The sequence below is a fragment of the Prionailurus bengalensis genome, chromosome A3 (genome assembly GCF_016509475.1).
Source record: "Prionailurus bengalensis isolate Pbe53 chromosome A3, Fcat_Pben_1.1_paternal_pri, whole genome shotgun sequence".
NCBI lineage: Eukaryota > Metazoa > Chordata > Mammalia > Carnivora > Felidae > Prionailurus > Prionailurus bengalensis.
Genome location: NC_057354.1, coordinates 119,504,912 through 119,530,043, shown reverse-complemented (window position 1 = coordinate 119,530,043; position 25,132 = coordinate 119,504,912). Strand labels below are relative to the sequence as shown.

At 48.8% G+C, this 25,132-nt stretch overlaps 1 protein-coding gene across 3 annotated transcripts in view; it reads right to left on the bottom strand.

The window, feature by feature from the left end:
* OTOF (otoferlin) overlaps positions 1-22,731 on the bottom strand; it is a 92,925-nt gene extending 70,194 nt beyond the window's left edge. Inside the window, exons 1-2 of one of the 3 annotated variants that reach the window (XM_043604352.1) lie at positions 22,561-22,731; positions 6,906-6,964 (exon numbers count right to left, since the gene is read on the bottom strand). In XM_043604352.1, the coding sequence (XP_043460287.1) occupies positions 6,906-6,964; positions 22,561-22,639 (138 nt within the window). In that variant the 5' untranslated portion in view covers positions 22,640-22,731. The remainder of the gene's footprint in view (positions 1-6,905; positions 6,965-22,560) is intronic. The other 2 variants (XM_043604350.1, XM_043604351.1) reach the window with 2 other exon arrangements.
* Between the last annotated feature and the right edge of the window lie 2,401 nt (positions 22,732-25,132).

Here is a 25,132-nt window from a genome sequence, read left to right as displayed (position 1 = left end):
CACACAGGAGGCACCCAGAACGGGGTGCCGTGTTGTGTTGCGGCCAGAGGGACTGACTCTCCACCTGCCCCATGTCGAGCGGCATCGGGAAGAGAGAGGACACGGTGATTAACTTTGAATGTCATGTATACCTGTGGCTCAGGTATCCTGGGTGCCGTGAATGGAAAGGGGTGGTAGTGCCCTTGGAAGGGGCATCAGGTTGCTCACTGGCTGAGGCCTGGGCGAACAAGTCCCCTGGGAGACGTGATGAGAAGGAGGCAGTCAGACGCTCTGCCTGGACGACTGGGGGCAGAGGCCCAGGGAGGCAGGACTGTGAGGGACTGAGCCAGGCAGCCTGTATCTTCACGCAACCAGTCTCTCCTCTCGGAGCCCTGACTGACGAACCGGGGAGGGGAAGGGAGCATAGGTTGCACAGCCGGGCCAGCCTAAGGCCAGGATGCTGGCTTAGTATGCAGTAATGGGTCCACCTTTGCCATTATCCTTCATTCTGTTCATCGTTTGACAATAACTTCATATCCATCATTAGCCCCATTTGACACATGGGTAACAGAGGCTTAGAACCTGAGGCTGAAAGTCACACAGCCAGGAGGGGAGACCTCCAGAACAGAATTCTCCCTGGGGAGGGCAGAGCCTGCAGGCGGTGATGGCCAATGGCTGCTTTTGAGCGCAGGAGAGAAGGTCAAGTGCTTGCTTCTCTGTGCCTGTGGCTCTGGGCCTACACACACAACCACACTGTGTGGGATGGGCCCAATGCGAGGAGGAGACAGGGGTTCTGGGTGGCCCCTCAGCTTGGTGGCTTCTCAGCTAAATACCAGCGTCAAAGGGAAGAGTCTGCCATGAGGCCCCTCCCAGTGCAGTTGAGCCAAACGCGAGAAGCAAAGCCCAGGAAAGTAGGGGCAAGCTATTCTGGGGGTCACAGTAGAGCTTTCGTTTCAGGCCAGGATGGTAACTTAAGACTGCTGGTTCTCACCCCAAAATCAACCCTGGAGAAACTATGGAAGCCAAAGGGAAATACGGATTCTAGGAAGTAATAAACAAACAACTGTGAGAACATGAGACCAGAGCCTCTTTGAGCAGATCTGTGGATCTGTGTGGGGGAAGGACAGAGGCTGCCCAGCAGAGGAGGTCGGGGAGCAGATTCAGCAGTAGGATAGCAGGTGGGAAAAAAATCTTCCTGAATTCTGCGCTGACCAATCCCTGCCATCACCTTCGGGCGATCGCTGCCTGCTCCTTTACTCATGAAATGGTGACGACAGCCCTACTGCGATGACGAAAATAGGTGGAGGGGCGCCTGGGGGGCTCAGCTGGTTAAGCATCTGACTCTCGCTTTCGGTTCAGGTCACGATCTTGCAGCTGCGCGGGTTCGAAGCCTGCGTGGGGCTCTGCGCTGATGGTGCAAAGCCTGCTTGGGATTCTCTGTCTCCCTCTCTCTGCCCCTCCCTGACTCGCACTGTCTCTGTCTCTCTCAAAATAAATAAATAAACTTTAAAAAAAGAGAGAGAGAGAAAGAGAGAGAATATGTGTTCATGGACCTCCTCTCAGTGAAACCCCAAAGCTACTTTGCTAAAAAAATCTAGCCTGCTTTCTGTGAACCATGCTTCTCCTGCAAGGCTTAGAGATGAGACCCTGCCTGTTTCTGCGGTGACCGGGGCGCCCCTGGTACTCATGCCTGCCCTTCAACCCTTAGGGCCTGACCCAGCTGACCTCTGATGCTTCCCCAATACTGGTTACCAGACAGAGTGGCTGATACCACGAGCACTTGAACAGGGCAAAGTAAATAGACCCTTGGAGAGACATCTCTTAAAGAGGCAAGACCATGCGCTGAACGGTATATTCCAACTGAAGCACGATCATTAGAACAAAATGGACCATTTTGGCATAGATTGGCAATATAAAACAGGAACAAGGGATCATAAGAAAAAAAGAACAGATTAGTAAATTGGAAGATCATTTTGAAGAACTCTCTCAGAAAACAGCAGCAAAAGACTGGTAGACAAAAAAACCCATGAAAGCTAAGAAATGGCAGCTAGATGTTCAAGTGGTGGCCTCTGATAATAGGAGTTGCAGAGGAGAGAACAATATAAAAACTGAATGGAAGGAATATTTGAAAAAGAATAATGGAGACAGAATTTTCTATAATAAGGGAAAGATGAAAAGCCTTGGATTTGAAAAGAGCTCACAAAATAGTGCAAAACAGGAAAGATAAGAAACCCCGCGGTTAGACACATTATAATACAATTTGAGAATATCAAAGATAGAATTATACTTTCTTTTCCAGAGAGAAAGGAAAGATCCCGCACAAAGGTACAAGAGCCAGATGGCCATCAGACTTCTCAACAGTAACAGGCACTGATGTTTTTGAAGTTGTAAAGGAAAGAATTTTGAGCCTCGAATTTTGTATCTAGTGAAAGTCTCATTGAGATCTGAATACGAAACTGTCCTCAGATTTACAAAGCTTTGGGAGGCTTGCTACACAAAGACCCAATTTGAAACCGCTTTTAGGGGAAGTACTCAAATACGAAGAAAAACAACGCCAAGAGAGGCTTCAAGAGATAGGAGAAGTAAAAGTGATCAGATATCTTGGTAAAAAGACTACTACTGTCCTCAAAAAGAAAAAGAAGGCTTGGACAAATAAAAGGAGAAGACACATTCATAAGAACCTAGAATGAAAACTGTATAATTTAGGGGCATTTGGGTGGCTCAGTCCATTGGGCTTCTGACTCTTGGTTCCAGTTTGGGTCATGATGGCAGGGTCGTGGGATTGAGCCCCGGGTTGGGCTCCATACTGAGCATGAAGCCTGCTTGAGATTCTCTCTCTTTCTCTCTCTCTCTCTCTCTCTCTCTCTCTCTCTCTCTGCCTGTCTCCCCCACTTGCGCTCTCTCTCTCACTCTCTAAAAAATGTATAATCCAGACTGTGTGGGCTGAGGAAGGGAAATCAAAGAGACATAGGAGAGTATTACAATACTTGTCATGATAGGGGGAGCTATAATTACCGATTTGTTTTTCAGCCGTGGACAGAGATACATAAACATGACTAAAGAATGGTGACTGCCTGGGAAACAAACATAGAAGGTATAACTTTTCACCTCACAAAAGAAAACCTGATCTAGCCAATGGAAAGCTGGAAAGGAGAAAACAAAACAACAAACAAAAAGTTCAGTAAATGGAAAATATAAAATAAAATGATAGTAGAAATAAAAATAGCGATTACAATAATAGCAATTACAATAGATGTAAATGAAAAAAAGCTAATCAAAGCACGAGATTCTCATATTGGGTGAGAAAAATTAATCTAATAATGCAAGCCCTTGAATTTAAAAGCATAGAAATATTGAAAATGGAAACATGAACAAAGATATACCAAGAAAATAAAAGAATTAAAAAAGATACACCAGGCAAGTGAACCAAAATTAGCTGAGATAGTAATCTTAACATCTGATAAAATAGTAATGGAAAAAACACTGTCAGAGACAAAGAAGGATATTAAATACCAGCAAAAAGAAAAATAAGCAACTAGACATAGGCATCATGAACGTATAGAACTTACTAGTAATACAGTTTCAAAGCACATCAAGGAACAACTGACAGCCACAGGAAGAAACACACAAATCAACAATTGTAGAAGTGGATTTCATTGCAATCATTTTTGAAACTGATAGATCAAGTAGAGAAAAATAAAGCAGAATATGTGAAGAACCGAATAGTATAACTATGAAGACTGAACTTACATCATACAAGCTTGAAGTGACATTGCTCTCTCTAGAGAATCCTGCACTGAACACATTCCTTGTAGGCAGAGGGACCATTTATGACCATGAATAGAGGCCATCACCGTGGTCTCAATAAATTCCAAAGGATCAGTATCATACAGACTGCTTTTGACCATAACGAAATAAAAGTAGAAATAAAAAAATAAGGAGCTAAAACATCATATGTATTTAGAAACTAAGTAACATATTCTTATTGAGTTAACTTTTGGATTTAAAAGAAAATTATGGGTCGCTTGGGTGACTCAGTCGGTTGAGTGCCCGACTTCAGCCCAGGTCATGATCTCGCGGTTTGTGAGTTCAAGCCCCACATTGAGCTCTGTGCTGACAGCTCAGAGCCTGGGGCTTGCTTCGGATTCTGTGTCTCCCTCTCTGTCTGCCCCTCCCCTGCTCGTGCTCTGTCTCTATCAAAAAATAAATAAACATTAAAAAAATTTTTTTTACTAAATAAAAAATAAAAGAAAAGCATAAAGGAGTATAAAAAATGTTTAAAGCTGAAGATATGAAAATACTACATATAAAATTTTGTGGGATGTGGTTAAAACCGTGTATAGGGGCTCCTGAGTGGTTCAGCCAGTTGAAGGTCTGACTCTTGATTTCGGCTCAGGTAATGATCTTGAAGTTTATAAGATTGAGCCCTGCTTCAGGCTCTGCACTGACAATGCAGATCCTGCTAGGGATTCTCTCTCTCCCTGTCTATCCATCCCTCCCCAGGCATGCTCTCTCTCCCTCTCAAAATAAATAAATAAACTTAAAAAAACTGTATATAGAGCAAACTTTATATCTTGAAACATGTTTATCAAGAAATAAGAAAAGTTAAACATAACAGGCTTAGCACCCAGCTCAGGAAGTTACAAAAAGAGGCACAGAGGAAAACAAAATAAACAAGGAGGAGAGAAATAATTTAAGAGGACAGAAATCAATGAAATGGAGAACAACAGAAGAGATTAATGATCCAAAAGCTGGTTCTTAACAAAGATTAATAAGATAAACGGATCTTTAGCAAGGTCAAGAAAAACAGAACGAAGACACAAATAAATTCAGTATGGAATACCAAAGGGGAAATAACCATGAGCACAAAAAAGATTTTAAAACAATTTTAAAACGTTACCTGCAAATAGGTGTTAGTAAATTTGAAAACCTAGATGAAAGGTCAAAAGGTCTAGAAAAATATAGAAATCCAAAACTGGTGCAAGAAGACACAGAGAAATTGAAAAGGGGGCCGAAGAGCCCCCTCCCCAAACCATCCAGACTTAGATGAAAGCAGGACTTCTAAAGGAGAGGAAAGCCTTCTCTAGGCCAGCAATAACCAACTGAAAAATGTAGTAAAAGTAAGACACCATTCATGACAACAACAAAACCAGGAAGCATCTAGAAAATAATCAAGATTATATGACCCCTATGCAGAAAACTTAAAAATGTTAGTAAAGCATGGTGGATAATTTGAATAGATGATTTAATAGTATAAAAAGTCAATATCTTCCTAAGTTAATTTGCAAATTTAATCCAAATTCCAGTTGGGTTTTGGAAGGATTTCATAAACTTGCTTTGAAATGATCTGGAAGAATAAAGGTCCACAAATAGTTCAACCTTGAAAAAGAATAGTTCCCTTGAGAGTACTTGCCTCATTAGATACTAAGACATACAAAAATGCCATATCAATGGACACAGTGTGGGAAAGTTCAAAAACAGACAAACAGATTAAAGGCATAGATTAGTAGGCTGAGACACAGACCTTAACATACAATAAATGGAGAGAATATAATTGCTTAGCAAGTTGATGTTATGAAAAGTGGCTTCTTATAGAGAGAAAAATAAAATGATCCCTCTCTAAAACTACACACAAGGTAAAAGATTCCACATACATAGAATCAGAAAATGTAGGGAAATATATATGTAACCTAGAAGACTGGAAAGACATCTTCAACAAAACTTGAAAACACACCAGGATTAAGGACTTCTAGTCAATGAGGGGGCAAAGTTAGTAGGTGGCAGGCTGAGAGAAATGTTTAGTCTCTAAATCCAACACGGGGTTGATATCTTGGACACAGAAAGAACCACTGCAAATCAATAAGAAAAAGAAAAGATGGCTATACCAACAGAGAAAAAGGGCAACGGCTATGAACAGGCAATTTACAAAAGAGGAAACTTTAAATGTCTTATTAAAACAACAGTGAGACACCACTGTTGGACTGATGAAGATCAGAAAGCTGAATAACACTAGGTGTAGATGAGGATGTGGGAATCAGGGATCCTCATGCACTGTTGGTAGAAGTGTAGACCATGGCAGTGCTGGGTAAGCTGAAGGGTATGCGTACCCCTGTGAGCCAGCAATTCCATGTCCTGCTGTATATTCCAGAGAAATGTTCACACAAGTCCAAAGGGGAAAGGCATAAGAATAGTCATTGCATTTCTGATGGTGGGGATGGGGGTTGGTTAGGGGCAAGCTGGAGGTTCTTTCCTGGAGGAGTAAGTAGGCAAAGGATGTGCAGGATGACCAACTCATCCTAGTAGGACCAGGATTTTCCCCATTTTACCACCTAGAGTCTGTGTCCCAGGAACCCCCTGGGTCCTAGACAAACCAGGCTGGAGGAACACCCTGATATGTGTCGGATGGGCCCATAGAGTACTGAGCAGCAGGAAGAAGCAACAGATTAGTGAGGCAATGTGGATGGAACTCAAGAATCTTACACAGTGAAGTAAAGTAAAATCTATTTAAGTAACATTTTACTTTAACAATGCCATTTACTTTAACAATGCCATTTAAGGAAACAAAATTACGTACTCAAAAATTTGTGTCAGAACACACGAGAAACCAAAAGATGCACGTTAAGCACATTACCATGGTTGTAGATGGAGGGAAGGAATATGGGGATGAAAGCGAGTGACACATCCACGATACATGCAAACATACATCAAAACCAGAGCACGCTTGTAGGAACACTGAGATAATGCACCACAAGCAGGGGCACATGATTTACTCGACTCTCTAAGCCTGAGGTTCAAAAGAACCTTTTGGGGGAATCTCTCCCACCGTGTCTCCCCGCGGAAGTCCCTGAGAAGGATCTGGGTGGAAGGGAATGCGGGGCCAGTGGGCTCCTCGGTTGGGGCTTGAGTTGCTCCCCGGGGCATCCTACCTCGTCGAAGTCAGCCACATCTTCACGGTTCTCCAGCACCCGGGAGTAGAAGTGCTGCCCTGGGTGGGGAAAGAAAACAAGAAGCTTGGGGTGAGGCCTCCCCACCTGGCGGTCACCACTGCAGCATTCCGATTCGCACAGCACCAACCAGGGGCCCCAGGTCTTGTGCTGCACTCTCCAGGATGTGGCAAGTTCCCGTGTTGTCTCCCCTGACCGCCTCGGGAGCCCTGCGACACAGGCCTAACTGCCATCAGCTCCATTTTACAAGTGGCAACACTAAAGTAAAAAAGGCCCCTGGCTGGTCAGAGGTAGACATGAGAGGGGACCCCGGGACTCTTTTCTCCACCTTGCCGCTCTCCCGGTGGCTTTCTTGGCCCTTTGCTGTCCCCTTGGCTCCGCTGGCTCTCCCTGGCCTGCGGCTGTCCCGAGCAGAAGCCTGGTCCCCGGGGCCGTGGGCGCCCTGCCGGCCGGCAGCCGCCTCTGCGACCGTGTCCGCAGCCAGGCCCGGGAGCTGCTGCGCAAGCCGGGCCCCGCCACAACCAGCCACATCCCACACCTTCTTCCCCCCAAAGCCAAGGGCCTTCACCTTCCCCGGCTCTCTCATTCATGGTCCCGTGGGCCTTGGACCGGAAAGCCTCTGGAGCTTTCTCTGCCGTGCCGCCCCCTCCTTTCCCCACCGGCCCGGGGTACTAGCGAGCGTGATATGGACCCGCATTTTCCCAGACTCCGGCACCCCACATCCATAATCCACCTGCCAGGGCAGAAGCAAAGCTGCCCGCCCTTCTGGCCCATCCAGTCAGAACCGGCCCCGTTTCCGGAAGAACCGGAACCGGGAGAGAAGGAGGGCAGGTTGGGGGGCCTGGGGAGGGCGAATGTGTGCGGCGCGTGGGCCAGCTCGGTTTGCTCTGAGAAACGTTCACTGGAGTCTACGATGTACCAGGCTACCCCCTGGAAACTCAGGATAAAGGGGTGGATGAAATGCACAGATGGTCTAGTAGGAGCTGGAAGAGGCTGCCGGTTCAATGCCACAGGACTCATACCGCAAGGCACGATTTTGTGTGAGCTAGAGAGTGGTACAACCAGGGAGGCTAAATATTGGTTTTTTTGGGGGGGAGGGTTGGTTTTTGGTGTGTGTGGGGTGGAGCATGTGGGAAGGATGTGTAATTTCTGAGGAGAAACCCAGAGATAGGGGTATTACAAAGAAATGATTATCGTCTGTCAATTGCACACCAGCGGGGGGGAAGAAAAGGTAGCAGGTGTAATAACAGGATCCTGTATACAACTCCCGCACCCCCAAAGACCCAAACCAAGGTATTTTATCTGTGAATACGCAGAGATCTCAAACCATTAGAAATGGTCCCCTCGGGCTAGCAGGGGGAAGAAGAGATTGAAAGCAGCATACTTTGACCTTTCACCATACACGCTTAAGTTCGAATTTTTTTCCATGACTGTGCTTTACTTTTGAAATTGAAAGAAAGATGCTTTTATTTTCTTTAAAAAATGTTTTTTAATCCTTATTTTTGAGAGATAGAGAGACAGAGCCAGAGTGTGAGTGGGGGAGGAACAGAGAGAGAGGGAGACACAGAATCCGAAGCAGGCTCCAGGCTCTGAGCTGTCAGCCCAGAGCCCGACGCGGGGCTCGAACTCACGCACTGCGAGATCATGACCTGAGCCGAAGTCGGATGCTTGGCGGACTGAGCCACCCAGGTGCCATCCCTCCCCCCCCCCCCCCCCCGCAAAAAATGCTTTTAAATCCCCGCCAACCTAAATCAGTGGTCCATGTCATTGAAGGGCTGTCTCAAGGGTGAATTCAGCCCCCCACTCTGAGGCCTAGTTCTGGTTCTGAAGGGCAAGCTGGGGAATCAGGAGAGGACTTGGCAATGGACAGGGGGTGCATGCAGTGACCCAGCATGGCCAGCACCAGGCCACGGGGTACTAGAGTGAGCCCCGTCTGACCCTGCACTGTGCTGGGGCTCAAACCCTGGGAACCACTTCTCTCCCCTGGCCTTGGCTGCCTCACTTCCAGGATAAGAGGGTTGGTACAGAGATCTCCAGGGCCTGCCTGGTTTTTAGGAGCCAGTCTGTAGCTACTCCCTGACAAGAGGGAGGCTGGGGGTGTGATGTCAGAGGCAGGTGCATGGTCTGAGGAAGAATGTGTGTGTGTGTGTGTGTGTGTGTGTGTGTGTGTGTTTGGAAGATGGGCATATTGGGGAAGGGTTGCATCTCAGATAATGAGGAAGAAGCTGTAAAGCAGAAGCTACAGAAAATAGATGTGAAGTAGACGGATGGGAATAAAGACTCTTTAGCACTAGCTAGGGACAAAACAAAACAAAAAACCAAAAAGAAAAATCTTAATAACGAACCCCAAGACAGCTGGGGGAGGACAGGGAAACCTGAGAGATGGTGCCTGAGCTTCTTGTAATTTTCCCCGCAGGAAACATCCAATATAAACGGAGAATCGGGTGAGCATATGTGTGCACTGGGGCTCCCCCAAGGACCCGCCTCTCTGAATAATCAAAGGCCTCTTCATCCTAGAAGATCGTAATGAGCCTGTACCTGGCGGTATTCAAGGGTTTCCCGGAGCGAAAACCAAGCAGCCCAGCCGGAGCAGAGGCAGGGAGGGACAGTCCAACATGTGCATGAAGCCACGGAGGCTCAAACCCATCCCTGCTTGCGTATTTCCTACAGCCTTGTTAGAGACGACGTAAAACACGGTGACATTAGCCACTGCAGAATTTATACATCAGGGCTCTGTTTCAAAATGCAGGAAAACCTCATTGCTTCCGGCTCTGGGGATTTAAATGTAGTGAATATTGTCAAACAGGATGAGCTAAATTCTACCTCTAGATATTAAAAAAAAAAAAAAAAAAAGGTTTGCTAAGACAACCGAATCAATTGTACAGGAACAGAGTGCCCTTAGGCATTTTTGAAACGCCATCTTTTAGGAGGGTCTGTACAAACGGTGGCAGGGATCATTCCTGGGGTCCTTTGCATTCATTAAGACAGAGCCAGGGACCTCTTGTCACCCCCTCCAAGTTATCAGTGGGGATTACTAACCCTGTCTGTCCTTTCAAGCTCCTTTCCACTTAACCATCTACTCCATTCAACACCAATCCGGTTGACATTTCAGCTCCATTTTAAATGGCTTTGAGACAAAACCATTTAAAATCCCAATATCCAATCACCTTTCTTGCCACAGAGAAGATTGAGAATGAGGCTTGGGAGAAAGAAAATAGCCTGTTCCTTGCAGCAAGGAGGCTTTGCGGATAGAGTGAGCAGGAGATTAGGTGGGGAAAATTGAAGAGCACCCTCCCTTCCTTCGGAGGCAGCTGCTCCTGGGATAGCGGAGCTGTTTGGTTTGGAAAAAACTCCTCTCGGAGTCAATAAATGAAGGTTGAGTGGTTGACTCTGTGTTCACGACTATAATAAGTGCCATGGCATCGGATACACCCAGATGGAGGGACTCAAGAGTCCAAAGCTTAATGAAAGTATCTGGTATGTCATTTGCCTTGGAAGATACCCCTCCTGCACTTCACCGAGATGAAGGTGAGCTCAATTCTTGTCTCATTTGCAGGATGGAGTGCTCTGCTAGGCTTTCACGTGATGCCACTTACGGGTACAAATGCCTCATTGGCACTGAACAGCTCCCTCTTCCAGACAGTTGACCTTGCTGGAGGCAGACCTTGAGAAAAGGCAGGTATATAGGGACTGGGTTGTTAGCTGGGGTGCATTCAGTCACTCCCACGTGCCAGGCGATCTTCTCCTGTTGTGTCAGTGTGGCCATTCGGCCCTGGAGGAAGGGGTGGGGATCTACAAAGATATTTCGTATTGGGACGCTGACTGAAGAAGCTTATTACCATCCGGGAGGCGGACGGGTCAGACGCGTAAAAGGCTACTATACAAGGCAAAATGTCATCACTGGCGTGCACAAAGTATGAATAAAGTGAGCCTACAGGAAAAGGAGCAAAGAGCTCAGCTTAGCAGATCAAGGAAGACATTGGGCCTTGACTCTGGGGAGACGGGAGAGAGAGAGGGACGTTCAGGCAGAGTGGACAGTGTGAGCGGAGAATGGAGCCCTGAAGGAGCAGGACACAGGACAGGCGAGTTCTGACGGCGAACGGGAAAATGAAAAGCGTCACCCCACCTCGGGGTGGGGTGGTGGACCATCTAAAGGGGAAGGAGAATGTCCTGAGGACAAGCTTCAGGGACATCATGGCCTGTACCCATGCCTGGAGCTGGCGGTTCCACCCCACGGAGTCTTAGAGTTATCATCTATAAACTGGGGACAACTGTCCTGGACCAGCCTGCATCCTGGAACTGGAAACTGAAGCTCAGTAAAGCGTCAAGTCCCTTACAAGCACAGGGGGTCACAGGATAGTGGTAAGGCTCTTCGGGGAGATATTCTGAGTTCAAACCCCAGCTCTACCCCTTGCTAGCCATGCGCCCTTGAAGAAGTTAGCCTCTCTTCGTTAGTTTCCTCATCCCTAAATTGGAGCAAAAGATAGTGCGTGCACTCCTGGTACATAGTTCATCACCCAATAAAAAATGGCTATTATTCCATTAAAGGGTCCTGTTTTTCTTTTTGACATTTAAGTTATGTCTTAAGTATAAAAATGGTCTTTTCTACTGTGAATCACATTGTGTAGCTTTTTTTAGTCGTCTATAATCAGAAACAATTTTCTTCCCAAGCTATGTAATATTTTTCAAGTTTTAGGTATTTGAGGTATGATTAGCTTCTTTTTTTTTTTTTAACGAGGTACAACTTACATTCACAGATCTTAAGTGCACAACTCGGTGAGTTTCAATAACTGAATACATCTGTGTAATCACCATACAATCAGGATACAGAGCATCGCCATTTCCTCAGGATGTTCTCTCACCCCGTTTTCCAGTCAGTCTCTACCCTCCACAAGCAGCCACTGCTCTGACTTCTATCACCGAAGGTTAGTTTTGCCTGTTTTAAACTTTATATAAATGGACTTATACAGAATGTACTTTTTTGTGTCTGGCTTCTTTCAGTCAATGTAATATTTTTGTGATTCATCCATGTTGTTGATGGATCAGTAATTCATTTATTTTTATTACGGGGTCATAGTCTGTGTGTGAGTATTCTTGCCTTGCTAGTGATCTTAATGTTCAACGTTTCAGGATTAAGTAGGATATGAGCTGGATTTTTTAAAGTTTATTTATTTATTTTGAGAGACAGAGAGAGAGAGAGAGCAAAAGCAGGGGAGGGACAGAGAATCCCAAGCAGTCTCCATGCTGTCATCATGGAACCTGAGTTGAAACCAAGAGTCGGATGCTTAACCAACTGAGCCACCCAGGCACCTCTAGCTAGCTGGATGTTTTTTGTAGTTACCCTTTATTAGATTGAGGAAATTCCAGGGCGCCTGGGTGGCTCAGTCGGCTAAGCGGCCGACTTCAGCTCAGGTCATGATCTCGCGGTCCGTGAGTTCGAGCCCCGCATTGGGCTCTGTGCTGACAGCTCAGAGCCTGGAGCCTGTTTCAGATTCTGTGTCTCCCTCTCTCTGATCCTCCCCCATATGTGCTCTGTCTCTCTCTGTCTCAAAAATAAATAAATGTTAAAAAAAAATAGATTGAGGAAGTTCCCCCTTACTCCTAGTTTGCTGAGCGTTTTTATCATGAATAAATGTTGGATTTTGTCAAAAGCTTTTCTGTATCTGTTGGTGGTTTTTCTCTCGTATTGTGTTAATATGGTGAATATGTTGATTAGCTTTCTAATTTTATTTTTCTAATGTTGATTTATTTTTGAGGGAGAGAGAGAGAGAGAGAGAGCGAGCAAGCATGAGCGGCAAAGGGGCAGAGAGAGAGGGAGACACAGAATCTGAAGCAGATTCTAGACTGTGAGCTGTCAGCACAGAGCCTGACGCGGGGCTTGAACTCACAAATCGCAAGATCATGACCTGACCTGAAGTCGGACACTCAACCGACTGAGGACACCCAGAAACTGATTAACTTTCTCATTTTAAACGAACCTTGTATCCCTGGGATAAAACTCACTTGTCATGATGTGTCATCCCTTTCGTGGATGGCTACTCAACTGACTAATATTTTGTTAAGGATTTTACATCCTTGTTCATGAGGGATATTGGGCTTTAATATTCTTTTTGTATAAGGTCTTTATCAGGGTTTGGTATCATAAAATGAGTTACAAAGTGTTCTTCCTTCTCTATTATCGAGAAGTTTGTGTAAGATTAGTATTATTTCTTCCTTAAATATTTTCTAGAATTCACCAGTGAATTCTATCTAGACCTAAAGCATTCTTTATGGGAAAGCAGTGTACTATCACAATCACCATCATTTTTATTTTAAATTTCATGTCTTTAATAGATCCTGAACTATGTGTCAGTTTGGCAAGTGTTGTTTTCAAGGGATTTGTCCATTTCATCTGAGTTGTAGACACTTAGTGAGATACAGTTATTTGTGGTATTTTCCTATTTTCTTTTTAATAAAATGATATCCCTTTTTTCATTCCTAATATTGGTAATTTGTGTTTTCTTGGTTTTTTTTTCTTGATCATTCTTGCTACAATTTACCTATTTGTTTTCAAAGAGTCAACTTTCAGCTTTGTTGGCTTTTTCGTTTCCTTTTTTAAATTCTCTTGGATTTAATATTTTTTTTAGGTTGTATTTATTTCTATTTATTGAAATCTAATTCGCAAACCATACAATTCACCCACTTCGAGTGTACAATTCAGTGATTTGGGTACATTTACAAAGTTGTACGACATTGACCATGATCTAATTCCAGAATATCGTGCCCCCCCAAAGAAAGCCCACACTCATTAGCTGTCATTCCCCATTCTCTAGCCCCAGTCCCTGGCAACAACTCACTTACTTTCTGTCGTCATGGGTTTGTCTATTCAGGGTATTTCAAGTACACTAAATGGATTCGCTTGATATGTGGTCTTTTGTGTCTGGCTTACTTCAATTATCATGATGTTTTTAAGACTTGGGTTTAATTTGATCTTCTTTCAGCAGCTTCTTAAGGCAGAAACCTAGATCATTGATGTTGGACTTTTTTCTTTTCCGCCATAGGTATTTAAGACTATAAATGTTGACATGTTGTATTTTCTTTATCACTCAGCTGGAAATGTCTTATAATTTTTCTTTGGTTTACTTCTTTGACCATAGGTTATTTAGAAGGGTATTGTTTAATTTCCAATTATTTGGAGATTTTAACATCTCTTATCGTTATTAATTTCTAAGTGAATCCCATTAGGGTCAGAGAACATACTTTGTGGGATGTCAGTCTTTTGAGATATATTGAGACTTATTTAATCACCCAGCATATGGTCTATCTTGATGAATGTTCCATGTGCATTTGAGAAGAATGTGTATCTTTCAGTTTGGGGTGAAATGTCCTAGAAACACCAATCAGGTCAAGGCGGTTGATGGTGTTGTCCAATGTTCTATATCCCTAATGATCTTGTCTGGTTGTTTGTAATTATCTCCTGTAATAACACTTTCCTCTCAACTGTGTTCCGTAAATAATGTGCTCTCTTAAAATCGCCAGCAACTCGGCAAGCCAGATTTGGGTTATGCAGTCCCTGGGTTTCCGGCAGGGGAAACTTGTCTCTTCTCTTTCTCCCATTTCTCAGCCAGATGGAGGCTCCAGCTACTTCCAACGCTTTACTTTCCACGAATCTTATTCAAATATAATTTCCACCTTCACTCGTGTATTTCCCCCTGCCCCATCCTATTAACACCCAGGTACACACAGCAGAAACTCAGCCTTGTGTCAGAGATTCATCAGAGAGGCAGGAACAGGTCAGGGATAATAAACCCCATTTCTCTGGCCCAGCTTAAGCCTATACTTCCTTGTAGGTGCTCACTCGAACTCTCACTTTGCCGTGTAACTAACTGATGGCCCCAGTTCTTATTATTCCGACCCAGGCACGGAGGCAAAGAGAGGGTGGTGTTTCCCTTCAAGCCTAGAAGAGTGCCAGCCATGCACTCAGCAACTTCCAGGTCTTAGGTTCCCCCATTACCGTGCCAGATTAGAGGAGCTTGCCGTCCTAGTGATCCACAAACTGCACAGAGTACCCGCTCTGTGCCAGGCACTGGGTATATAATAAAGCCCGGTGGGAGAGTGACTTTTCACATTCTTCCACGGGGTAGAAATATTGTTAAAGCTACAGTCACAATTTTATCTTAAACCTTGGCTTAAAAAAAAGTAAAGCAAGCGAGTGGAAATTGATTCCCAACTAAGCCAATGAGCCCTTCTGCTTTGGGGGGAAAAAAAATAAAAAGTAGAAACAAAGACAGTTGAGCCAGTATCTCGAGGGTGGATCAGTCCAGGCAGGAAGTAGACAAGGGCTGAAGGTAAAAAATGATCACATGACACTCTCCGTCTCAGGAGACCCTCCTGGAACTGGCAGTGTGAGAAGCATTCGGACAGCCCGGGACGGAGAGCAGAATCCTTGTATTTGCATAAACCCTACAGCGTGTAGAGCCTTTCGTGTATATCACCTTTTTCACTTGACCCCCAAGCAGCCCTGTAAGGACTCAAGCATATTTCACCCTCTCTTGACCTTCAACGTACCCCCTGGGTTCCCACACCACTGGACTCCACCCGCCTTCTGGGCACTCACTGTACTAAATCGGATTTCTGGCTTCCTGGAGGGCATTTTCACTAGAATGGCTGACAGGCAAGTCTATTCCTCTCTGTGCCCTCTGCCCCCAAACCCTCTCTTCCTTCTATGCCACCCTGCTTCATCGGTGGCCTCACTGTTCATCCAGGTACCCAAGTACGGAACCCAGAGCCACCCTCGTCCTGCCCTGTTGCTCACTACCAACTCACTACCCCTTCTCCGAACCAATGTCATGGCTTCTCTCCAGACCCACGGCCTCCCGCACCACCCACCATCTGTACCACTGCCCCAGGTTCCTCCCTGAGGCTCCCGGCCTGGGGTCCTGGCATCTGGAATGTCCTTTCCAAAACCAGATGTCCCCATCCCATTCTCCTGCTAAAAGCATCATCGACTCCCATTCACTTACAAAGCGGAAGTTTAAACTGCACAGTGTGATACTGAAGACTGTGTTTGCCCCCAGCCTCCCCACCGCGCCACTCCCACCCCATCCCCAGCAAACACTCCCAGCTCCCTCAACCCTCGACAAGGATCCACACCATCACATCTGGACTGATATTAGCCCTTCTGTCCAGAACGGGGTCCTTTGTAGGTTTTGTCCAGAACTCCTGGTCTGAGTAGGCTTCCCTTGCCTCATGCTGCCTTGCACCTGTACCTCCCTTTCCAGAATACTCATCATACTGCTCATGGTGACCTGTGCCATGACTTGTCTTTGCCTGGAGGGCGGGGACCACGTCTTTCTAATTTATTGCCATCACCCCACTGTCTAGAATCACACTTGGCACATAGCTGGCCCTCACCCAATATGATCCTCTGGATGAATGACAGAATGAGTGAACGAATGATAAAATACTTGATTTACCAAACAAGTTAGAATATAGCTTTCAGGGATGCCTGGGAGGCTCAGTCAGTTGAGCATCCGACTCTTGATTTCAGCTCAGGACATGATCTCACGGTTCCGAGAGTTCGAGCCCTGAGCCTCATGTCCGGCTCTGCACTGACAGTGAGGAGCCTGCTTGGGGTTCTCTCTCTCAGTCTCTCTCTATGCCCCCTCTCTCTCTCTCTTAAAATAAATAAACTTTTTTTTTTTTTTAATTTTTTTTTCAACGTTTATTTATTTTGGGGACAGAGAGAGACAGAGCATGAACAGGGGAGGGGCAGAGAGAGAGGGAGACACAGAATCGGAAACAGGCTCCAGGCTCTGAGCCATCAGCCCAGAGCCCGACGCGGGGCTCGAACTCACGGACCGTGAGATCGTGACCTGGCTGAAGTCGGACGCTTAACCAACTGCGCCACCCAGGCGCCCCTAAAATAAATAAACTTTAAAAAAAAAGTAGCTGTTAATGAACTGGAAAAAATTACGACACCGATGAGACAATTAGAAATTTGATAATATTAAGAAATTATTCCTTTTTAGGAAAGATGTAATCTGTGGGTTAAAATAGATCGAGTCTGTCTTTTCTAACTACGTACTGAATATTTACAGATGAAACGGTATGGCGTTTGGTCTTTGCTTCCAAATAATGTGGGGTGTGGGAGTGGGAAAGAGAACAAACAGAACCGGATTGGCCAGGAGTTGATGGTTGTTAAGACTGCGAGGGGAGAGCTTGGGGGCCGAGGCGCTGCTTTCCCAGCTTTTGCATGTATTTGAGACTTTCCATTATAAAAAGTTAATAAAAAAGGGATCGAACACAGCCACGGGAATCGGTGGGAGAGATGTAGCATCTATGTTATGAGTAAGGGTGGATCAGAGAGCCAAGGAAGACGTACAGTTCAGGGGAATTATTTGCAGATCGATTCTTGAGTGCATTTCCAGCAGCATTTTTGCTGAGGGCCTTTGTAGCGGAAGACAATTTAATGGTCATTTCCATATCACGAAAACACACTCATCAAAGCGGGAGAAGCCTGGGGAATGTTCGGTGCACTCTGCCTACATTGGCTTGCTCTGGGTGGGAGGGGGAGGACATTTGCCACCTGGAATTTACACAGAGGAGATCTGTCCCCACCCCCAGGTGGTGAGGGGCCTGTGTGTGCTGGGTACAATGGAGGATGTGGGAGGCATAGCAAAAGCACGAGCTGGGTCCACAGCCAGCCGTGGACCGCAGAGGCTGTCCTGAAGGTCCCCTCCAATTGTCCCCTTCGGCGGGGGCAATGCCCACCCCCTCGTGGGGGGAAACACCTATCCCACAGCCTCTCAGAGAGGAGGCACGGGGCTGGGCCAGAGTGCACATATAGGCCCAGGCATCTTGGGAATGGCTCCTAGGACTGGGGGCACTGAGGGACCCTGCCTCCTTCACCCGGGATAGCAGAGAAGTCTCCAGAGAGAAGTCGTATTTATTCTCAAGAGGGAGACCTCCTCCATTTTAATGGGGAAAAATCTGATTTGGAGTCCAGGTCGTCCCTACAGCCAGGCCACCTTGTCCCCAGTGCCTAGGCCGGGGCCCCACCCCTTCCCAGCACGCTGTCACTCACCTGGCCCCAAGGATCCTGATTTATCTCCCTCCCCGTCCACTTTCCTGCAGCCTCTCCTCCAGCCAAACCTGTGGCTTCCCAGTCAGTGCACTTAACTGGGATTTCCTTTCTCTGGCCTCTGGTCAGTCCCTCACCCAGAAAGTCTTTGCCTCTAGCCAGGACCCTCCCTCAAGCTTCCTTCTGTATCTCCGGATGTGCTCCAAGTAAGCTGCTATCCCCTGAACAGGCTGCACTTCCTGTCCCACAGCGAGGAGTGCCTTGGTCCTCCTGAGGACATTTCCCCATTATGTCTGCACACGCCTCTGCTCCTCTATCCAACAAGGAGACCCTGGTTTGCTTTTTAAGCCCCACCCTGTACCATGTGTTGTAAGCAGCAGTGTTTAGAGAGAGCACGGTCTGTGAGGGGCGGGGGCCACGTGTGGCCCTTTGACATCTGACCCGTGGGCTGGAGCCGGACTCCCCAGTGTTTGCTAGAGAATGAGGTCAGCCTCTCTCTGGGGTCCCCAAAGCCCCTCTGGCCTGGGACGTCAATGGAGGGTTCTTGGTTCGTAGCTTCCAAGGCCTCTTCCAGTCCCTGATCCCCCTTGGATAGAAAGCTGGGGCGGGGGTGGGGGGGCTCACATTTGGGGACATTGAACCCAAGAATGGCAGTGCCACCGTGGAAGATTAACAACCCACTAGTGAGTGAATGCTCAAGGACAGGGGCTGTTTCATACTCATTTGGATGGTGGGACCCAGTGCTTAGCATGGGGCTCAGTTAGGCTAGCTCAGGTGGGACCCCTGTCTTAAAGGTGCTCAGACACGGGTGCAGCATCTAGAACTGGGGCGGTTTCTAGAATACCAAGTGCCCTAGTTGAGCTGTGGCAGGTGTATGCACACAGTACCACAAGGGAGGGGGAAGGCTTCACAGAAGAGGTGACATGTGAGCTGGGTCTTGAAGCGTGGATAGAATTAATGGGAGTCTTCAAGAGGGAGGGCGGGAGCCATTCCGGACAAAAGAAATGAATGTCTCAAGGTCTGGAGGTATACTGGGCTTGTATCTTGGGGGAATCGCAGGAAATTCAGAGTTACAGGAATACAGTGGGGGGGGGCGGGGGGAGGAGGAGAGAGAAGTCTCTGGGCCGAGGGGGAAGCCTTGATAAAGCAGACCTTTATCACCAGTTCTGGTGAATTAAGTGGAGATCAGACCCAGCCCCCAGACAGCACCCATATCACACATTCAATCCCCAAACCCGGTGTCTTGGCCAGAAAGCTCAGGGACTTGTCCCAGGCAGTCTGTCATCTTTTCCCCAGGTTTGGATGGGCTGAGTACTGGGCACAAGGTTGGACTAGAGGAATGTAGAGACCCTCCCATCCTGTGTCCCCTGGTTCTGATGGGTGCCAAGAACTATTTTAGCAGTTGAAAAAGGACAAACCCCAGGTGAATACTGTTTCTCTTTGAGTAGCCACCTGCCATCAAGATGGCTCCTTTCTAGACACTCCTGATTCTGGCTGCAGTCCTCTGAGTTAAATTGGGACCATTGTCTCATCTTGTTCATGGGAGCAAGGCTCTGGGACTCTGGGGTCTGCGTGCACCACTGGGACCGGGGGCCAAGCCTTCTGGTGTCTTCTGTCTGACCCAATGGACTGTAACTCCGGCAGGCAGGGGCTGTGTCTTCACCTCCGGGGTCCTAGGCTTGTCCACAGATATCAGGACGGCCAGTGAATTAATGAGTAAGGGCAGGATCATGTTAGGAGCTGCCGTTGGGGTAGTAAAACCTAAGAGCTCGAGACAGGGCTGGGTGGTGAGCACTGTGTGAGCTTGAGGGTGGGACGGCCAGCTGACCCAGTGGCAGGGACAGAGGGATGGCCAGGGACACAGCTGGTGCTTGCCCAGCCCACTTGGGAACAAGGGTCTCAGGGGCGGTCTGCTCCGGGCCTGGATCATCTTAGCCAGGGGGTCCCTACGGAGCAGGGGCCACGCCCAGTTTGCTTGCTCCTGGCACAGGTCGGGAAGCCCTCAGAAGGGCTCTCCTCTCCTCTTTGTATCTCACAATGTGCCCTCTCCCCTGCTCCTGGGCAACAGAAGAAGGAAATCGGGCTGGAGAAGAGAGGACTCAGGATCCCGTAGCTGCCCCAAGCAGCACTAGAATGGGCACCTCACAGACCTATCAGTCATCTGAATGCTCCTTCCTTAAATTCTTCCAACACCTGTTGTTTCACAGAAGCAACCTGGTGAGGTCAATATTATCAACGTGCCCATTTTTAAGATGGGGAAACTGAGGATCAAAGAGGCGAAGGGAGTGGCAGAACCTAGGTATGACCCAGGGCTTCTGATTCCATATCTAGAGCTTTCTCCACCATAGCCCCATAGGGCTCCTGGGTGGCACAGCACAGAAAGTCAAGCTATATTCCAGCCAGGTCATCTGGTCTACCAGGGTCACTACCGATAGACACAACTCTCTAGGGGTCCCCCACCCAAACTTTGAACTTCACTCAAGGGATTAGGGGAACTGGGGGCCAACATCTCCCTGTGGCTGTTCTCCAGTTTCTCATTTCCCCCTGCAGCTGTTTGCCTGGACATCAGTGGTTGCGTACGCCAGGAGGTGCTGTGGAACATTCTAGATTGGGCCGCTTCCTCTGAATTGTTGTTAGTGTTGGTCTTTTGAAGTATCTATGGTTGTCAACGGCTGGCTGCAGCAGACGAATGGCTGAGAAATATCTGGTTGTTATAAAGGACTCTTTCTGGAAATCTCCTTGTCATCTGCCTATTCCTGCCGCCCAGCTCCTTCCCCAGAGCTCCGTCTCTGGCCACCTGCTGCAGGTACAGAACGTGGGAGTGGATCTCTCCACTCGGTCCAGAGGGCACAGGTTGCAAAGAGGCAAATTCCTGTGTGGTCAGTTGAGGCTGGAGGGCCGGCCCTACTGCTCAAAGAAAAAGGTGGGCATCAGGTAGGTAGGGTGCTCACCCCCAGCTGACCAGGAAGAGGCAAAGGGGCTTGCAGGATTGAGCAACCAGGGCCGGGGGTGAGACGTCTCAGTCCCTCCACTGAGGCCGTGCGGATCTCTCTACAACTGGGCCTTGGTTTCTCTGCCTGCCAACGGGACTGGTTTGCGCAGCCAGGGACTGTCCTGACGGGGCCCCGACAGCATGGCCATCTGTAGCGAAACAGCCAAATACTGTGCTGTCTGTGGAACACAGGGACACGTTTCACCGATGAAAGGACACGCTTGCTTTTTCTAAAGCCAGCAGGTGGCACACAGAGATCCAGGGTGCTGCAGACAAAGCCGTCCTTGGGCTGGTGTGGGAAGCAACAGGCAGCCTGCCGGCCCTTCCTCTCGCACCTGCCAGCGGGGACACTGCGGTCCCTTGCCCCCCTCCCGATTCTGTGCACAACAGGCTGCAGAGTGCACAACGCGGACCTCCTGCCGGAGCCAGTCCAACTGAGGGGTGATGCGGGCACCAGGGCTGCTGTCCCTGGTCACCCCTTTCCCTCCTAACCCAGGTGTGGATGTGCGTCCCGCCCGGGCCCCGATGCTCACTTCGCTCTTTAATCTGGTGGGGTTCTCTCAGCTCCTGTCCCACCCCCAATCTCACCCCTTCTCTGGGAGGAAGGGCCGTGTCTGGTGAGCAGGGCTCTGGCCTCTGGCCAAAGGCCACCAGAGATGCCCCGGCCCCAGGGCTGGGAAGCAGAGGTGGGTGGCACAGGTAACCCTGGCCTTACTTTTTCTACTTAAACCTTCAGGGGCTGCCCGCCGTCCTCAGGGTGAAGGCAGCCTCGCCTCCTTGCTTCCGCCGGCCTCTGCCGCCTCAGCTTCTGCGCTCCGTCTGGGCTCCAGCCTCATGGGTCCTCGGTCTCTCCCCTGTTCCATGTTCTAGTTCCTTCCTCCCCCAGCCATGAGCATCCTGTCTCCTGCACCTGCTTTGCCCTCACCTCCTCGCCTTGCTCCCTCCTGCTGGTCCCTCGGGTTTCAGCCAAGGGGCTACCTCTTCCAGGAAGCCTTCCTGGACCATCCCGCCCCAGCCTGGGTTGGGGCACTGCTTCTGTGGCTCGCGTGTTGTACTTGTCCCCATCCTCATCATATCACACACCTGTCCTACTTGTCTGCCCCCTGGTTGTTCTGTCCCACTGCATGCGGGCTCCTCAAGGGCAGGGCCTGGGTCATGCTCAGCCCCCGGCCTTGGCACACAGATCACAGTAAATGGTTGCTGGATGCACAAGAAAGGAGGAGGATAAGAAGAGAATTGACAGGGGAAGCCGGTGGGGCTCGCAGGATCCCCCTGAGCTCGGAGATGGGGTCCTTACTTCCACCTCCCCAGGACACCCCCGCAGGCAGAGGACCCTGCACCCCGCCAGGCACATTCCACATTGGCAAGTGCAGCGAGGGACACACAGATGCAGACATGGAAACACAGGGCACCCTGATTTTCAGGAAATCACAACGGCCAGCCGGGCCGGGAGCAGATAGCTGCCCATGAAAAGCCTCATCACCCCAACCCTCCTAGGAGTTCTTTTCCCACCCATCTTCCCTGCCCTGCCTCATCCCCATCAGCGCAGAGCTGGGGACCCTCTCCGACCAGGGGTTCCCTACCTCGGAAAGTCACTTTGGCGATCCGGTCGCCCCTGCCCCGCAGCTCCGAAACCGTCTTGAGGTGGACAAACAGGGCCATGCTGGTGTGTAGAGCCTGGACGCTGCCAGGCGGGAGCAGCTGGAGAAGGAGAGAGCCTGGTGCAGCTCGGCTCACACGCCTCCCTCCCTCCCTCGCCGCCTCCTCCTGCGCCCCCTCTGATGCTGCCCACAGAGACCAAGGCAACCGAGCCAGCGAGCTGCTCCTTCCAGCGATCACAGAGACTCACAGCCCTGCCAGCCCCCGCCCCTCCAAGTTGTCAGCCCAGCGTGTGTGTGTGTGTGTGTTGTGCACCCTGCGTGCAGCCTGGGAGCGCAGGCTCAGAGTCAGAATTCATTATTCAGCAGCCGCCTTCTCCCAGATAAAGCCCTGCCCAGCTTCAGATGTCTTTTCCCAGCTCCTGGAGCAGAGGCTCTGGCCCGCCTCTCAGCAGGGCTCTGCTGCACCCTGCTAGGCAAGTTCTGGCCCCAGGAGTGGGCAGATGGGCACGGATGGGCGTGTGTGTGGAAGGCGGGGGGCGTGGGGCCAGGGGTGCGTACCCCTGCGGGGGAGAAAGAGCTCCACCGTCTGCGTGCACAGGAAGCTGGGCTGTCGCACTGGTGTTTGGTGGTGATTCAGTCCCCCCAGTCAAGTTGGCCACCAGGGCTGCGGGCGTCCGTGAGGCTCAGGGAGCCTGGATGGGCCAGGCTTGGCTGGGTCCCACTGTGCCGTCTAGAAATCCCAACTCAGGGTCCCCCAGCTGGAAACTCAGCATCAGACAACGTTAAGGCTGTGCCCGGTGGCTGCTGTCAGAAAAGAGAGTCCTAAGAGAAAAAGGGAATGTTCTGCCTCCACCTGCTCTCACAGAGATTGTACCCCCAAGAGGCAGGGTCCTGGCCTCCTGCTTTGGGACCCCTGGATCTGGGAAGACGGCGTGCTCGGAAGCCAGGCTGAGCGTGACCAGAGATGCCCAGCTATGAAAGCCTCAGAGGCTTATGTTCCACGAAGGGCGATGGTTAAGGTCCAGGACACTAACCCAGCCCCATCCTGGGGCCTGGGGATGGAGAAGACGGGGCCGGTGAGCCTCACTGGAGCAAAACCATTAGGACTTGTAGCCCATTAGCTGCTGGGACTGGGGGGCAGTGGGGAAGGGATATCTGGCAGAATTTCCAAGGACCAAAAAAGAACTGCCCTCTCTTCCAGCAACATACCCCGGGAGGTGCTTATAGAGAAAGGGACCCTGGGGACCAGGATCCCCCGAACCTGGGGCCTTTGCAGGACCATCTGCACCCTTGGCCTTGCTGCTTGCTCTGTAAGGTATGCCCCCACCCCACCGCTGCCTTCTGGCGGGGACTCAGCCCAACTGGTGCCCATTCCTGAAAGTCTCTGCCCCCACCGCCACCCAGGCTGGGGTGCTGCCCCCGCCCCTCTCCTCTCACTGCTTCATCCTCACCATGGGGACACCCTGGTGTCCTACAGCTTTGCAACCCCAGAGCCTCACACAGAGTCTTGTGTACAGTTGGATGCCCAGTGCAGGTTGACAGGATAGGGGGCAAGCTTGGGGACCTGGAGGGAACAGAGTCTGAAGGTTCAAAAAGGAAATACTAAATTTTTCACAGCATGCTAATCAGAGGTTGCTCCGTGGGAATTCTACAGTCCAGTGGCTCGCGGCATGTCACAAGAGCCTCCTTCTAGATGTTTCCTTGCCACATTGCCTGCTTTTTCTTTTTAAATTTATCTTCTATTTTCTTCTCTCCCTTTCCTTCTCCAATTCCTGTTCTTCTCTCTCACTTTTACTTAACCACGTTGAAGCGAAGAGTATTTTAGCATATTGTATTTGTTCAATACGCATGAATGTCCCAAAACATTTTTAAACCAGGCAAGTTTAATGTCTCTTTAAAAAAAAAATTAACTAGGGGCGCCTGGGTGGCGCAGTCGGTTAAGCGTCCGACTTCAGCCAGGTCACGATCTCGCGGTCCGGGAGTTCGAGCCCTGCGTCGGGCTCTGGGCTGATGGCTCAGAGCCTGGAGGCTGTTTCCGATTCTGTGTCTCCCTCTCTCTCTGCCCCTCCCCCGTTCATGCTCTGTCTCTCTCTGTCCCAAAAAATAAATAAATAAACGTTGAAAAAAAATTAAAAAAAAATTAACTAGCATGTTCTATAAATAAGGTTATTAGGTGACCTTGTTCATAGGGCTTGGTAGCACTTGAGAGGAAAAAAAAAAAAAACCCCTCCATCTCCTCCTTAGGCCCTTGGGTGGTTCTCTCCTGTAGGGGGTGAATTTCATGAGGTCTGTGCATCTTTAGAGAAAAGCCCATGAACTCGCCCTAAACAAGGCATTGAGCTCAGCCCAACCTCAGTTTCTATATCGATAAAAGGGTAGTAATTCTATTCTGCCAACGCATGGCATCCCTTTAGCGGAGAGAGCTGACCTTCTGAAACCTAAGCCAGATCTTACTTTTTAATTTCCTCCCTCCTGACCATTATCCATTTCTGGAACTCTTAGTATAAAATTTATTCAGCAAGCATACACTGGCTCCTTCCAGTAACAGGTGCTG